A 14,153-nucleotide genomic window follows, 5' to 3' on the forward strand; every position below is an offset into this window, starting at 1 on the left:
AAGACTGCCAAGAAGCCGTCATGTACAACATCCTGTGAATTATAATCTTCAATGACAGCTCTTCGGCGAGTCTGATTGTCTCAAATTCAGCAGCACTTCTGATATAGAAAGCTGCCAATGACAGGTAACTGGTCTGTTGGTATTCCTTCTCCACTTTCCGTGAAGTAACAGGAAAAGTAAGAAATCAGAATAGTATTGTGTATACTTGCAGCAATACATTGGGTGAGTCAAGTATGAAAGAATATATCTTAATCCATCAAGGTTGCCATACCAGAAGCTACTTTCATTTTCTTCACTTAAGAGTCTGTACACGTTATAATTAATCAACTCATGCAAGGATAGAGGCAGAGTAACCAGCTATCAGGAAATAGACAGGAAAGTCATTATCAAAGTCATATCCTAGTTCAAAGAACATCACAGTGATGCACTGTGAACTAAGCTTCCTCTATGCAAAAGATTGGATTTGATTTATTACTGTCACATGCTAAGATACAGTGAAAAATACTGTTTTTCATGCTTACCAGGCAATTCATACTTTACATAAGTACAGAGTAATAGAACAATATGCAGATCATCATTTTACAACCACGGAAGATGCAGAGAAAGATCAACTCTAATATTAGAGAGATCCACTGATAAGTCTGGTAACAGTGGGGAAGAAGCTGTTGTAAAGCTGTTGGTACATTTCCAATTTCTTTGTATAATATTAGCCTAATAGTGGTTTAGCCTTTAAACTTCAGCCAGCTCTGCCTGATTCCATTATGTATTAACATCAGGAATACTACTAAAGAGAAAAAGCTACCAAGTTGCTTCTCCAGAATATAAAATAGCCCCAGAAGCTGAAAAAGTATGGAACTTCATTATTGCAGTCTGTAAAAATAACAGCTTAACAGACTTCATACCTCCCATCATACTTCAGGGTTGAAAAATTGTACCAATTATTTTGTGCACTTCATAGCTAATTCTGCTGCATCCTTAAAATCCATACCTTCTTGTACAAGTCAGTTAGCTTAAAATAAAAGAGGCGACATGACAAACAACCAAATCGCAGGTATGGACTTAGCCCAGTAGGGCTTGCAAGAAGTGAAGTGGAGCTCATTCGTGGTCTTTCAAAGTTTGCAACCCAAGCCTGAAAAAGAAAAAGAACAAAATTGCAAAGACGTGAAACAAACCTACTGATTAAGTTTTTATCTTGAAGTAATGCAAAGTATACTCAATTCATCTGTTCTAGGAGATACAGATAAAATATATTAAATCCATTCACACAAAATAGTTGATCATTTTAGAGTACTACAGCAATATTTTCAATCTATGTCTAGAAGATTGTCTGCAAAATGTTAGTAACATTTCCAGTGATATCTTCAGAAAAGTGGGCCAATGCCTCACTGTCAAAGAAAGTATTTTATTAACCTACAGCAACAGCAATAATGGACCAATAAGTCAACAAACAGAAGGTAAGCTGACAAATCTAATGATCCAGTACAGATCTACTTCTGCACTTAAGTAGCAACCATCTGATAACTAAGGCTATTAACAGAGCATACAAAATGTGTAATGTTATAGATTCAAACAATGTACAACCAAAAGGGATTCCAAATATATTCACTGAAAAATTCTTCAGCATTTTCAATATTCTATCCCTAGCTTTTATTGATCCAATTTTCCTTTTACAACAGATTTCTTCTTACTTTTCTCTCCAAATGTCTTTCTAATCTTGCAAGAGCCTCTGTTTCACCACCTGGCCACACAGCTGAAGACAGCCCTTCTGTATCAAAGCCTAAGAATAGAAAAGCAGGATTAAAAGTTATCTCCTACTGTAGAGATAAGCAGATAAAAGAAGAATCTCCAGGAGTCCTCCCCAGTGTCACACAGACCTAGCTTTGATCTTCAGTCTCTGCTGATTTCGGACTTGATAGGATTAGATTCACAATTCATTTCTCATCACCTCCAGAATAATAATGAATTTGAGGAAAAAAGGTCATGATGCCAGCTCACAAACTAGGGATTGTTAGTGGAAAGATATGCTAGGGAATCGATCAAACTCAGGTTTGATGTTCCTGCAGTTGTAGTCAGTTACATTCACCATTGCTACTAACATGATAACTACTTAGGTGAGGTTGAGGGAGTCAGGTCATGGAACCTAAGAAATGTACGAGTAAATCTAAGTTGATAAGGTTAATGTGCTCATATGATTTGGTAATACAAGTCTAATTGTTAAGTGAGTTAACACTACAAAATTTAGCAATGAGAGAAGACGGCGATTTGTAACTTAAAGAAAAGTCATATTAGACTCAAAACGGTAACATGTTCTCGCCATGGATGCTGCCATATCCAAATATTATCTGCAATTTGTTTTTACTGCTGATTTCCAGAATATTTTACTTTATATTTTAACACAAACTTTATTAATTGATTACATATTGTATGGATACGTCACAGAAATTGATTATAAATGTCAATGGGTATCTTAAATGAAATCGATCATTGACCTGGTTACTGCAAAGACACATTGCTGAAGTTAATACAATGAGAATTCCTTACATATTCTTGAAGACGACATTTGGTGTACTTTCCTTTATTGGTCAGAGTATTGAGTACAGGAGTTGGGAAGTCATGTTGCTGATGTAAAGGACATTGGTTAGGCCACTTTTGGAATATTGCGTGTAGTTCTGGTCTCCTTCCTATCAGAAGGATGTTGTGAAACTTGCAAGGGTTCAGAAAAATTTACAAGCATGTTGCCAAGGTTGGAGAATTTGAGCTATACGGAGAGATTGAATAGGCTGGGGCTATTTTCTCTGGAGCATTGGAGGCTGAGGAGTGACCTCAAAGGTTTACAAACTTATGAGGAGCATGGATAGGATAAATAGACAAAGACTTTTCCCTGAGGTGGGGGAATCCAGAATTAGAGGGCATAGGTTTAGGGTGAGAGAGAAAAGATATAAAAGAGACCTAAGGGGCAACTTTTTCATGCAGAGGGTTGTACGTGTATGGAATGAGCTGCCAGAGGAAGTGGTGGATGCTAGTAAAATTGCAACATTTAAAAGGCATTTGGACGGGTAAATGAATAGGAAAGGTTTGGAGGGATATGGAGTGGGTGCTGGCAGGTGGGACCAGATTGGGTTGGGATATCTGGTCGGCATGGACAAGTTGGACCGAAGGGTCTGTTTCTGTGCTATATATCTCTATGACTCTAAAAGATAACGACTTCCTCAGGGAAAAATTTGGAAGCACTGTAAATGGGTGACACAGTAGTCCAGTGGTTAGCACTGCTGCCTCACAGCACCAGGGACCCAGGTTCGATTCCAGCCTCGGGCAACTGTCTGTGTTAAGTTTGCACATTGCTCTGGTTTCCTCCCACAGTCCAAAGATGTGCAGGTTAGGTGAATTGGCCAATCTAAATTGCCCATAGTGTTCAAGGATGTGCAGTTTAGATGCATTAGTCAGGGGCAAATGTAGAATAGAGTAATGGGGAATGGGTCTGGTTGGGTTACTCTTTGGAGGGTCAGTATGGACTTGTTGGGTTAAATGGCATGTTTTCACACTAGGGATTCTATGATCCACTAATTCTCATCTTGATCAAAGCAGATTAAATCAGACTCAGTAATGATTTAATTCTGCCAAATTTAAATACTGTAAGCTTGAGTAGGGATGTTAAGAGGTCAATGCGAAAACAAGCCGAAATAAAGCTCGGTAGCTGCACGTAGAGATCACACGAGGTTTCTTTCCTGATCACCTACTGAGGGTACCACTGAGGTATGTACACACACACATATACATACATACCTTGATGAAGGTAATATGATGTACACTGGCTCCAAAAAATCATCTGATACAGCACTGCACAACAGACTTGTGAGCAAAGTTTACCTCATGAAAATTAAGTACTAACATGGATACAAAATGGTGAATTGGCCATTCTAAATTGCCCATAGTGTTTGGCTGTTTAGTCAGAGGGAAATGGGTCTGGGTGGGTTACTCTTCGGAGAGTCGGTGTGGACTCATTGGGCCAAAGGACCTGTTTTCACACTGCAGGGAATCTAATCTAAAAAATCTAAAATTGACTGAATGATAAGCAGTAACATTTAATAGATATTTTTCAGGCTGAAAGGAGTATTTTAGTGGAGTTCCTCTGAGATCAGTATTAGGACACTTGTTTTTCCTGATTTAGATTAATGATCTAATTCTGAGATTGCAGGATACAAATTGCACACAAATATAAATTTGGAAACATTGTAAACAGTGAGGTCAGTGTAAAATGTCAAAAGAACATTGACAAGTTGGTGGAATGGACAAATAGGTGGCAGATGAAGTTTAATACAGAAGTGCGAGGTCATACACTTTTGTAGGAAGAACATGAAGTGACAGTATAGCATAAAGGATATTGCACTAAAGGGTGTTCGGAGTAGAGACACCAGATTGTTTGTGCATAAGTCAATAAAGGTAACAGGACAGGTGGAGAGCACAGTTAATAAAGCATATAGCTTCATTCATAGTGTCATGGGTACAAGAACAAAGAGGCTATATTGAATTTGCGTAAGACACTGATTAGACCTCAGCAGGAGTATTGTGAACAATGTGGATATCATATTTAAGTACATGACATATTGGAAAGAACGCAAAAGAGATTTATGACCATATTTTGTGAATGAGAAACTTTGTTTACGAGGATAGATCTGACAGGCTGGAATTGTTTCTATTAAAAGAGTTGAAGGATAACAGGAGATTTGATCAAAATTTGAGGGATCTGGACAGATAGGGAGAAACTATTCCCACTCAAAAGGATCTGTGAATGCACAGATTTAAAAGAGATTTGCAAATAAAGATAAATCAATCAATGTTTAAAAAAAAAAGTTTCACATAATGAATTGGTCAGGTCTGGAACATACTGCCAGGAAGTGAGGGCAGATTCAACATGACCCATTTAAGAGGGCACGAGACGCATTATGTGGCAAGAGCAGGAGAACGACAGCAAGACATGATTCTTATTTTGTGATCCAGTGCAAAAATAATGGGCCAAATTGCCTCCTTTTGTACACGAAGAATTCTGGGATGTTGTGCTGTCCAAAAGTGAACAAAATCTTCTAGTTGAGGCAGAATCAGTACATGACACCACAGTGACAATATGCAAAAACCAACACAATGGCCTTCTCATTTTCCACAGTTCTGTATCATCCTTTGCTTAACATTATTTGTCCAATTTCCTCTTATAAATTTTAATTGTGGTTTTCAGTCAAATGTTAGATCAAAATAAATGTTACTCCAAACAGTTATAATTTAGTCTAAACTCTTCAGGGATCACAACTGGCTGGAAATCAGTTATGAAATACTTTTGGCTCATACCCAATTCTTCGAGAGATGGAACTCCATATTTGTCATCATGGTCATCAAAGACAGGCGTTGTACATTTTCCCATGTCCTCAGCTGTGATTGTTTCCACAGGAATTTCTATAGACTCCATTCGACTAATAAGTGTCTGGAAATGTTTGTATGTTAGAGGAGGCTGCCCACCATTGTGCTCTATAATCCTGTCAAAAGAAACCAGTTCATCAATTAATTAGAACTTCTGTTCTGTACCATTAATTCATATCACACATAGAAAATAATTAAATCTCAGTTTTTAAACAAATTCACATCATTTAATAATTTACATAGACTTTTGTGTTTGAAAAAACTTAAATTGTGAAGTTTAAGGGAAGTACTTCTAGCACTGGAGAAATCAACCTATGCTATTTGTTGCTAAGCATTGACGATAAGGTTATTAGTGGCCATTTGAGAATATGCCTGCCATTTTCTGAAGTCAATAAGGAGCCACTCAAAATAGTATCCAGTTATTCAAAACGGTAACAAAGTCAAAGACAAGTTCTATGTACCACTACTCTGCACTGTTTCTATTATGAGAAACTGCAAACTAGCAATGTAATTCCTCCAGTAGCATTCTACGTCAACTACCACACACTACAAGTGAATCACTTTACCCTTGTAAAAATCTACAAAATGATTCATACACATATACCAATTCTCTGAATTGGTATTAATGTTTGGATAAGATAATAACAGACACAAGGCTAACACTTCATATAATGAGCTAGCTGTGAGAGTGTCTAGAAATGCTTGCATATTAGAGGTCGGTGTGTCATGGTCACTTTCTATTGGAATATGTTTTAAGGAATTGCAACAATATCAAATTGAGCAAGAACTTCATGATATTTTTCAATGCAGATTCAAAATAAGTGGAAAGTTCTATTTGAAGATCTGAAGATTTACAATCCAATAATCAATCTTCATTTATAAGTTTTCAGTTTTTTAAACAAGATTTAATGTTTTATTAGCGATGTCAATGACAGCTTCTGAACAAAAGCTGACAAATTCAAGAAATGAAACAGTCATATTCAATAGATCTCTTAAATTGACTTCTTGTTTTCAAAAAATGTTTCTTACACTAGGTCAATTACATAACCGGAACCATATGAGCAAACTTGCAGTCATTTAAAAACCTTACATGTCCAAATCATACAACGTGTGTGAAATCCGCACAATCACTTCTACGCCTGCCTCAATGGCCAACTTCTTGATAGCTGCATCTCGCTCCTTGCTAAAGGGTTCAGAGTCATATTCAAAGGTAAGACGGGAAATATTCCATTCCTAAAGGAGATTTAAATAATGAAAACTGTTAGCTTGATATTTTTGTAACAGTTGAGGTTTTGTTTCAGTGCTCAGCTGGATTTACTCACTTCCCTGGGGCAGTTATTACTTATATTACAAGGTATACATTGGAACTTCTAAAAAAAAAATCAAAAATAAAAGCAAATATACTTTAAAAAGGAGGAAGGAGAGTATTTGGGAGTATGTGGCAAGGTTGGAGACTGAGAATTGCATCCGGCTTGGCAATTAGTGAAGCTTCACAGCTGTCAGACAGAAAAATTACACAAAAGCTCTGGAGATTGGGTTTCACTGGAAAAATAAACAAGCAGTGCATGATAACGGTGACAATGGCAGGTCTAACATCTAGTTTCACTTGCAGCTGCAGAGTTAAGAAATAAAATGATTGCCAGAAACTACAGAAGAGGACAACATTTGATTTTTGAGCCTGATCAGTAAATAAGTGACTTATCAAACTTCTAAATCTTAACCTTTTTTTTGTAAATCTGTAATCGTGATCAAGGTGAGGCATAGTTTTTCATTGTTATGTTTATACTGTGATTAGTCTCTTGATTGTCTTGTATTATTAAGGATAGGGGGCTGGCCTGTCAAAACTTAAAAGCTAACCTGTGCCTTGAAAATATTAGTGCAGCAAAAAAAAAACCAAATCCCAATTTCCTCATATGCTGTTTAGGACATATTAATAAAAGACTAGGTTCGGAACCAGCAGAAAATAACTGCTCAAACTATTACTTTACATCAGGTTACTTTCCGAAATTGGAAAACTGTACAAATGGGTGTCCTGATTAATGCAAACAGTTCAAGAATATTCTAGGAGAAAGTGAGGTCTGCAGATGCTGGAGATCAGAGCTGAAAATGTGTTGCTGGAAAAGCGCAGCAGGTCAGGCAGCATCCAAGGAACAGGAAATTCGACGTTTCGGGCATAAGCCCGATTCCTGAAGAAGGGCTTATGCCCGAAACATCGAATTTCCTGTTCCTTGGATGCTGCCTGACCTGCTGCGCTTTTCCAGCAACACATTTTCAGCTCTGATCTCCAGCATCTGCAGACCTCACTTTCTCCTCCAAGAATATTCTAGCCCAACAATGTAAGAAGCTTTCTGAAAGACTTTTCAAATATGGTTATAAAAGACAGAACACTGTGGCTATTAGTGTATATTTGTATGACTTTTGAAAGGACGAAGTGTTTGCAAGCAAAGAAAATTTCTTAACTCACGTTGACGTTATGATAAAGCCTAACTAAGTAATGTATTAATACCAAATTTTGGAAGGTATCTTTCCATATTAAAAGCTATCCAATGAAAATGAGGCTTCAGGTTTCTTACACAATTGCTAAGCACTTGATTCTTAACAAATATTGGCAAAAACCGCCACGTGAAGCAGCTTCCTACATTAACCTGAAAGTGATAATTCAGAGCTGGATGGTCTTTGTACAAAATCTGAGCTGTTTTTGGTCCATTGAGTTGCCTCGTGGATTATTGCTATTTTGTGTTGAGGATGGTTCTATAAAAATCATTAGGTAATGTAGAATATTGAGTAACCATTGTACCCGAGCTAGATATATTCATTTACATGATATTATATGATTGCCCATTGAGAGAATAAATGCAGACATGGGCCAAATATCCTCTTTCTGTAACAATTTTGTGATTCTGTATAGGTTTACAAACAATGAAGCATTTCAATTGTTGAAGAGTATGAAATAAAATAAAACTAAACAAAACGAAATGCAAAGTTCACACCTTAAACAATCTGGGAAAAACGTCAGCTGGTTGACCACGTACGACAAATAAGCGAGAGTTTAATTTCCGCAAATTGGCATCAAGATCTTCAAGGCACTGGAGCAGAAATCTGGAGTTCGGAGAAAAATGCAACATTACTTCAATATATTCCATTAATGGCTTATTTATCCTAGTTCTAAAAGGTTCGAAACTCATGCCATATCTTTGCACAATACTTGGCAAATAATCCGTCTTGGAGAATAAATCATGGTCTCCATGATGATTTCCAAACAGCTAGACTATGCTCTGCAGTTGATTTCTGCTCCTAAAGGATACAATGCTTTCAATGGATTGTTAACCCAGTTCTGAAATGCACTTCAGTAAATACGGACAAGCCACGCATGACTGCAGCTGGTAACCTACAAACTGGCATTACAATTGAGGCCATGAACCAATATGCAATTTAATAATCAAGGGAATAAAAGTGACATCAACATTCTTAACACTTGTTCCACTTGCCACAATTTTGACCGAAAGAGCTATAACATAGCTGTAAGTATATTGCCCCACAAAGGAGAAAAAGACATTAAGTAAAATAAAGTGATAGAAACTAGCAACTGAGAACTGGAATTTCACATCCACCATGAGAGTGAGTGCTAGAACCAAGATCTAAAATTTAAAATTTAAAAAGTTAAATTCTGTAGATGCTGGCCACCTGAATTAAGAATAGAAAATGCTGAAAACACACAGTAGGACTTGCAGCATCTATGAAGAGAGAGAAAGCGAGATTAAATTTTAAGCCAATGACCTTTCTTCAGGACTGAAAGACCTCGTATTAACAAAAAAAGATAAATCAGGTAATAACAGATCAGACAAGTTAATTTCTGTGGTGTGGAGACTTCTACATACCATCACTGGGGCCTTAATTTGTGAGGGGCATGGGTTTAATCAACAATTGCCAATGTTGATTGGTTAAAAGAACATTCTATTCTACAAACTGCGTGGAGTCTTTCAATGAAGGAATGGATAGGCTGGATAAAGCTATTACAGTTGATATTCTTTCAGCAACTTAGACAGTTGACATAAAGTGCCATATAATAGACTATAGAATTAAAGCACATGGAATTAAAGGGAGAGTACAGACAGAAAAGCAGTTAAGGGACAGAAAGCACACAGCACTGGTGAATGGTAAGCATTCAGATACAATGAACTTTTGTAGGGTATAAGTTCAAAATTTTTAGATGATACAAATGCTGGAAATGAAGTACTTGGAGGCATAGATATTAACTAAACTCAAGTGAATGTTAGCATTGGTGAAATGGGCAAACACATGAAAGACAATGCTGAGGAAGGGTCACCGGACCTGAAACGCCAACTGATTTCTTTTCACAGATGGTGGCAGACCTACTGAGCTTTTCCAGCAATTTCTGTTTTTGTTTGAGACACATGACTGATGTCATTTAACTATGATGAACTGTATTTTGATGGCAAAAAAAAACAGATCTTCAGGAAAATCTAGAGAGACCTGGCAGAGTATGGATGTAAATCTTTGATAATGAAGATTGAGAAGGCTGGGAAAAGAAAACTGTCTTATATGCAGAGGCATAGAATAGAAAGCAAAAAAGTTATGGTAAACCTAAATAAAGCACTGATTCAGTCTCCACTGGAGTATTTTGCCCGGATAGAATCACAAAGTTTAAGGCACACCTGGCTCAAGTGTCTGCATCAACCAACGCCACCCAGCCCAATCACACTTTCTATCATTTGCTTTCTCTGCCTGTGGGTTTATTGCACTTGAGATGCATAATCAGACAGTTTTTAAATGGAGAGTGTATTTCTGTCTGGATTACCTGCGGACACCTTACGGGCTCATGCAGTGAGGCCATATGGGTAGAGCTCAGCAATAAGAAGGGTGCAATCACTTTGTACTATAGACATCCTAAAGGCTAGCAGATGATAAAGGAACAGATATGGGGACAGATTATGGAAAATGTAAAAACAGAAGGGTTGCTGTGGTGGGTGATTTTAACTTCCCCTATATTGACTGGGAGTCAGTGCCAGAGGCTTGGATGGGGGGCGGGGGGGATTTCTTAGGTGCATTCAGGACAATTTTTTTGAAACAAGCCAGCATTTATTGCCCATTCCTAATTGCCCCAGAGGACTGTGGGTCAGGAATCACATGTAGGCCAGACCAGGTAAGGACCAGAATTTCTTTCCCTAAAGAACATTATCAAACCAGATGAATTGTTCCCAACAATTGACAATGAATTCATAGCCTCTTAATTCCAGGTTTTTATTGAATTCAAATTTCACGATCTTCCACGGTGGGATTCAAATCCGTACAATACCTGGTCTCTGACTTAATAGTCCAGCATTAATACCACTATGCCTTCATCTCTCCCATGTGTAAACAATGGACAGGTTTTCAGGCGGTGAGTTAGTCACTGCAATCTTACTAACCTCTGACCTGCTCTTGCAGTCATGGCATTTACATGGCTAGTTCAGTTCAAACTACTGAGAATATGTTTTAGAAAGTACAGTTCCAATGTAAAAATGGTCAGTGATCACCTGCAAATGCACATTTGCAACCATGATATCACATTAGCACAAAGGGAAATTTTAAACATATTACAAAATTCAAGATGACAGTAACAATTATAATAAGCTTGTAAGCTTCTTTGCAAATCTCATTTCTAGCCTGTTCTTTGTACAAGTGCAGAGTGACATTAGAATAGTAATTCAGAGGTCATTAGAAGACACAGAGGTCATTAAAAGCACCAATCTGCAAAGAAATTTACAATCTGATATAAATGTTACTGTGTTTTCCTGACATTTACAACAGATTTAAAATTTGATGCAAGGTTGCTTGTTTCCTACTTGGAATGGAATTTGACGTAATAAAGGAAATTTTTTTTCGGCTACATTCAGTCAGGTGGATTTCTCTCACCTTTCACACTGGTTGTATCTAATGTTTCATTTCCAATACATCCAACCTGTACCCTTGCCTTGTTCGACTTCCCTAAATACACACCCTCACTCCTCTTCCCCATAGCTTAAATTTTATTTATCACTGGTTTATCCACCTGACCTGTCCATTAATATCTTCCAGTTCTGGGCACCACAAATAAAGGAGGACATGAGGGACTTTTGAAGTAAGATTGAACAGTTTGGGCTTATACTGTCTGGAATTTAGAAGAATGAGAAGAGATCAAATTGAGGTGTTCAAGACAATAAAAAGTGTGGATAAAATAGACATGGGAGCAGATGCTACCTCCTGTGGGACATTCTCGGACGAAGTGTCATTGCCTTAGGATAAGGGGTAACAAATTTAAAACAAACAGTTGAGGAGAAACTACTTCTCCCAAAGGGTTGTGAATCAGTGGAATTCACTGCCCCAAAGTGTGGTGGATAGTGAGGGATGGGGGCAGTTCCAGGCTGCCACAGAAGGAAACGACGCCGTCCTCATGGCAACACTCAGCAGCCAAGCACGTCAGCGGCGCCCCTACAGTCGCCAAGGTAACCCCTTTGACGGTCCCGCAGTCGCCATGGTAACGCCTGTAACCCGACAGTCATCACGTTGATCCCTACAGTCGCCACGGTAACCACCCCACCCCCCCCTGCAGTCGCCACGGTAACCCCCAGACTGCCCCCCCCCGCAGTCGCCATGGTAACCCCCGACGCCCCTCCCCCCCGCTTTCGCCATGGTAACCCCAGACGGCCCCGTGGAGTCGCCACGGTAACCCCAGACGCACCCCCCCCCCGCTTTCGCCACGGTAAACGGCAAGTCACTCTCGATTTAACTCACCTCCACCGGTTGATGCCCACACTGGACGAACCAGCGAACCAGGGGTCGACGATGTAGACGCAGCGGATAGTCTCCGAACCCACCAGAGCCTCCAGCAACGCCGGGTTGTCGTGGAGCCGGAGCCCCTTCCGAAACCAGTGGATCGAGTGGCCACCCATGAATTAAAATCAAACGTGCGGCTCGACAGGGGTGTTCCCGCCAGCGATCGCGAGCAGGTTCGGCGATGACAATCTAACTGCGCGCACCAACCTCCTCCCCAACAAACAAAACTGTCAGACAGCTCGCGCGGACAGCCACGTGCCAGCCCCGCCCACAGCACTATCTCATTGGACTGGGCATGGGCACGTCATCAAACCCTCACGTGTCGCAGTGGTACCGTCAATCCCGGCCCCACCTCTTCCCGTGGGTCCACCCCCGTGATTGGTCGCTAGCCCTGGGAGAAATTCCCCGGATGGGCCGGACGAGAGTGCGCAGGCGCAGTCGGATGTGTGTCCTGTTTGTGGATGGTGTGGAGGTGTCTTAGTGCTTAGATCATATGACTTACAGTTGGCCCTTCAGCCCATCAAGTCCACACCGACCCATTCCCTTACATTTACCCCTTCACCCAACCCTACGGGCAATTTAGCGTGGCCAATTCACCTAACTTGCACATTTTTGGACTGGTCTGGGTTGGATAAAGTCAGAAGTCACATGGCACTAGATTATAGTCCAACGGGTTTATTTGAAAATCACAAGCCTTCGTAGCGTTTCTCCTTCGTCAGGTGAAGCCTCAGGGTTAGGAAAAGGGACTTTTTTTTTGGATTGCGTTCCCTCGACTTCTCACCCATTTACAAGATTGAAGTGGTGCTGGAAAAGCACAGCAGGTCAGGCAGTATCTAAGGAGCAGGAGCATCCAGGGTGGAGAGGTAAATGAGAGGGGGGTGGGACAAGGTAGCAAAGAGTACTATAGGTGAATGGAGGTGGGGAGGAAGATGATAGGTCAGCGAGGAAGCTGGAGCAGATAGGTGGGAAGGAAGATTGACAGGACAGGTCAGGAGAACGGTGCTGAGCTGGCAGGTTGGAACTGGGGTACGGTGGGGGAAGGGGAAATGAGGAAACTGGTGAAGTTCACATTGATGCCCTGGGGTTGAAGTGTTCCAAGGCGGAAGATGAGGCATTCTTCCTCCAGGTGGTGGGTGAGTGGTGATCAAGGAGGCCCAGGACCTGCATGTCCTTGGCAGAGTGGGGGGAGGTGGAATTGAAACGTTTGGCCATAAAGCGGTGTGGTTGATTGGTGCAGGTGTCCTGGAGATTTTCCCTGAAGCACTCTGTGAGGCGGTGTCCAGTCTCCCCAATGTAGAGGAGACTGCATTGGGAGCAACGGATACAGTAAATGACATTGCAAGTGAAATTTTGATGGATGTTGAAGGCTCCTTTGGGGCCTTAGATGGAGGTGAGGAGGGGGTTTTGGTGCAGGTTTTGCAATTCCAGTGGTGGCAGGGGAAGATGCCAGGAGGGGAGGGTGGGTTGGGGCGCATGGCCCTTCCCAGGTAGTCATGGAGGGGAATGTTTTTTGTGGAAAGTGGATAGGGGTTGGGAGGGAAATATATCCCTGGTGGTGGGGTCTGTTTGAAGGTAGCAGAAATGTCGGTGGATGATGTAGTTCATGCGGAGATTGGTGGGATGGAAGGTGAGGACTGGGGGGTTCTGTCCTTGTTGCGGTTGGAGGGGTAGGGTGTGGATGAGACACATTGGAGGTCATCTTCAACTATATGGGAGGGTGGATTACAGTCTTTAAAGAAGGAGGCCTGCTGGTGTGTTCTGTGGTGGAACTGATCCTCCTGGGAGCAGATATGGCAGAGGCGGAGGAATGGGAATATGGAGTAACATTTTTGATGAGCTAGGTTGGGAAGAGATGTATTCCAGATAGCTGTGGGAGTCGGTGGGTTTGTAAAAAAAATTTCACCCATTTGAAACTTGAAAGGGTTAGG

At 40.5% G+C, this 14,153-nt stretch overlaps 1 protein-coding gene across 2 annotated transcripts in view; it reads right to left on the minus strand.

Moving 5' to 3' along the window:
- Positions 1-12,485, minus strand: part of cry1b (cryptochrome circadian regulator 1b) — a 29,352-nt gene extending 16,867 nt beyond the window's left edge. The window contains exons 1-6 of one of the 2 annotated variants that reach the window (XM_060839713.1): positions 12,184-12,485; positions 8,400-8,508; positions 6,500-6,642; positions 5,341-5,525; positions 1,689-1,777; positions 989-1,129 (exon numbers count right to left, since the gene is read on the minus strand). In XM_060839713.1, coding sequence (XP_060695696.1) covers positions 989-1,129; positions 1,689-1,777; positions 5,341-5,525; positions 6,500-6,642; positions 8,400-8,508; positions 12,184-12,341 — 825 coding nt within the window. In that variant the 5' untranslated portion in view covers positions 12,342-12,485. The remainder of the gene's footprint in view (positions 1-988; positions 1,130-1,688; positions 1,778-5,340; positions 5,526-6,499; positions 6,643-8,399; positions 8,509-12,183) is intronic. The other variant, XM_060839712.1, reaches the window with a different exon arrangement.
- Between the last annotated feature and the right edge of the window lie 1,668 nt (positions 12,486-14,153).

This window comes from Hemiscyllium ocellatum, chromosome 19, assembly GCF_020745735.1.
Source record: "Hemiscyllium ocellatum isolate sHemOce1 chromosome 19, sHemOce1.pat.X.cur, whole genome shotgun sequence".
Taxonomy (NCBI): domain Eukaryota; kingdom Metazoa; phylum Chordata; class Chondrichthyes; order Orectolobiformes; family Hemiscylliidae; genus Hemiscyllium; species Hemiscyllium ocellatum.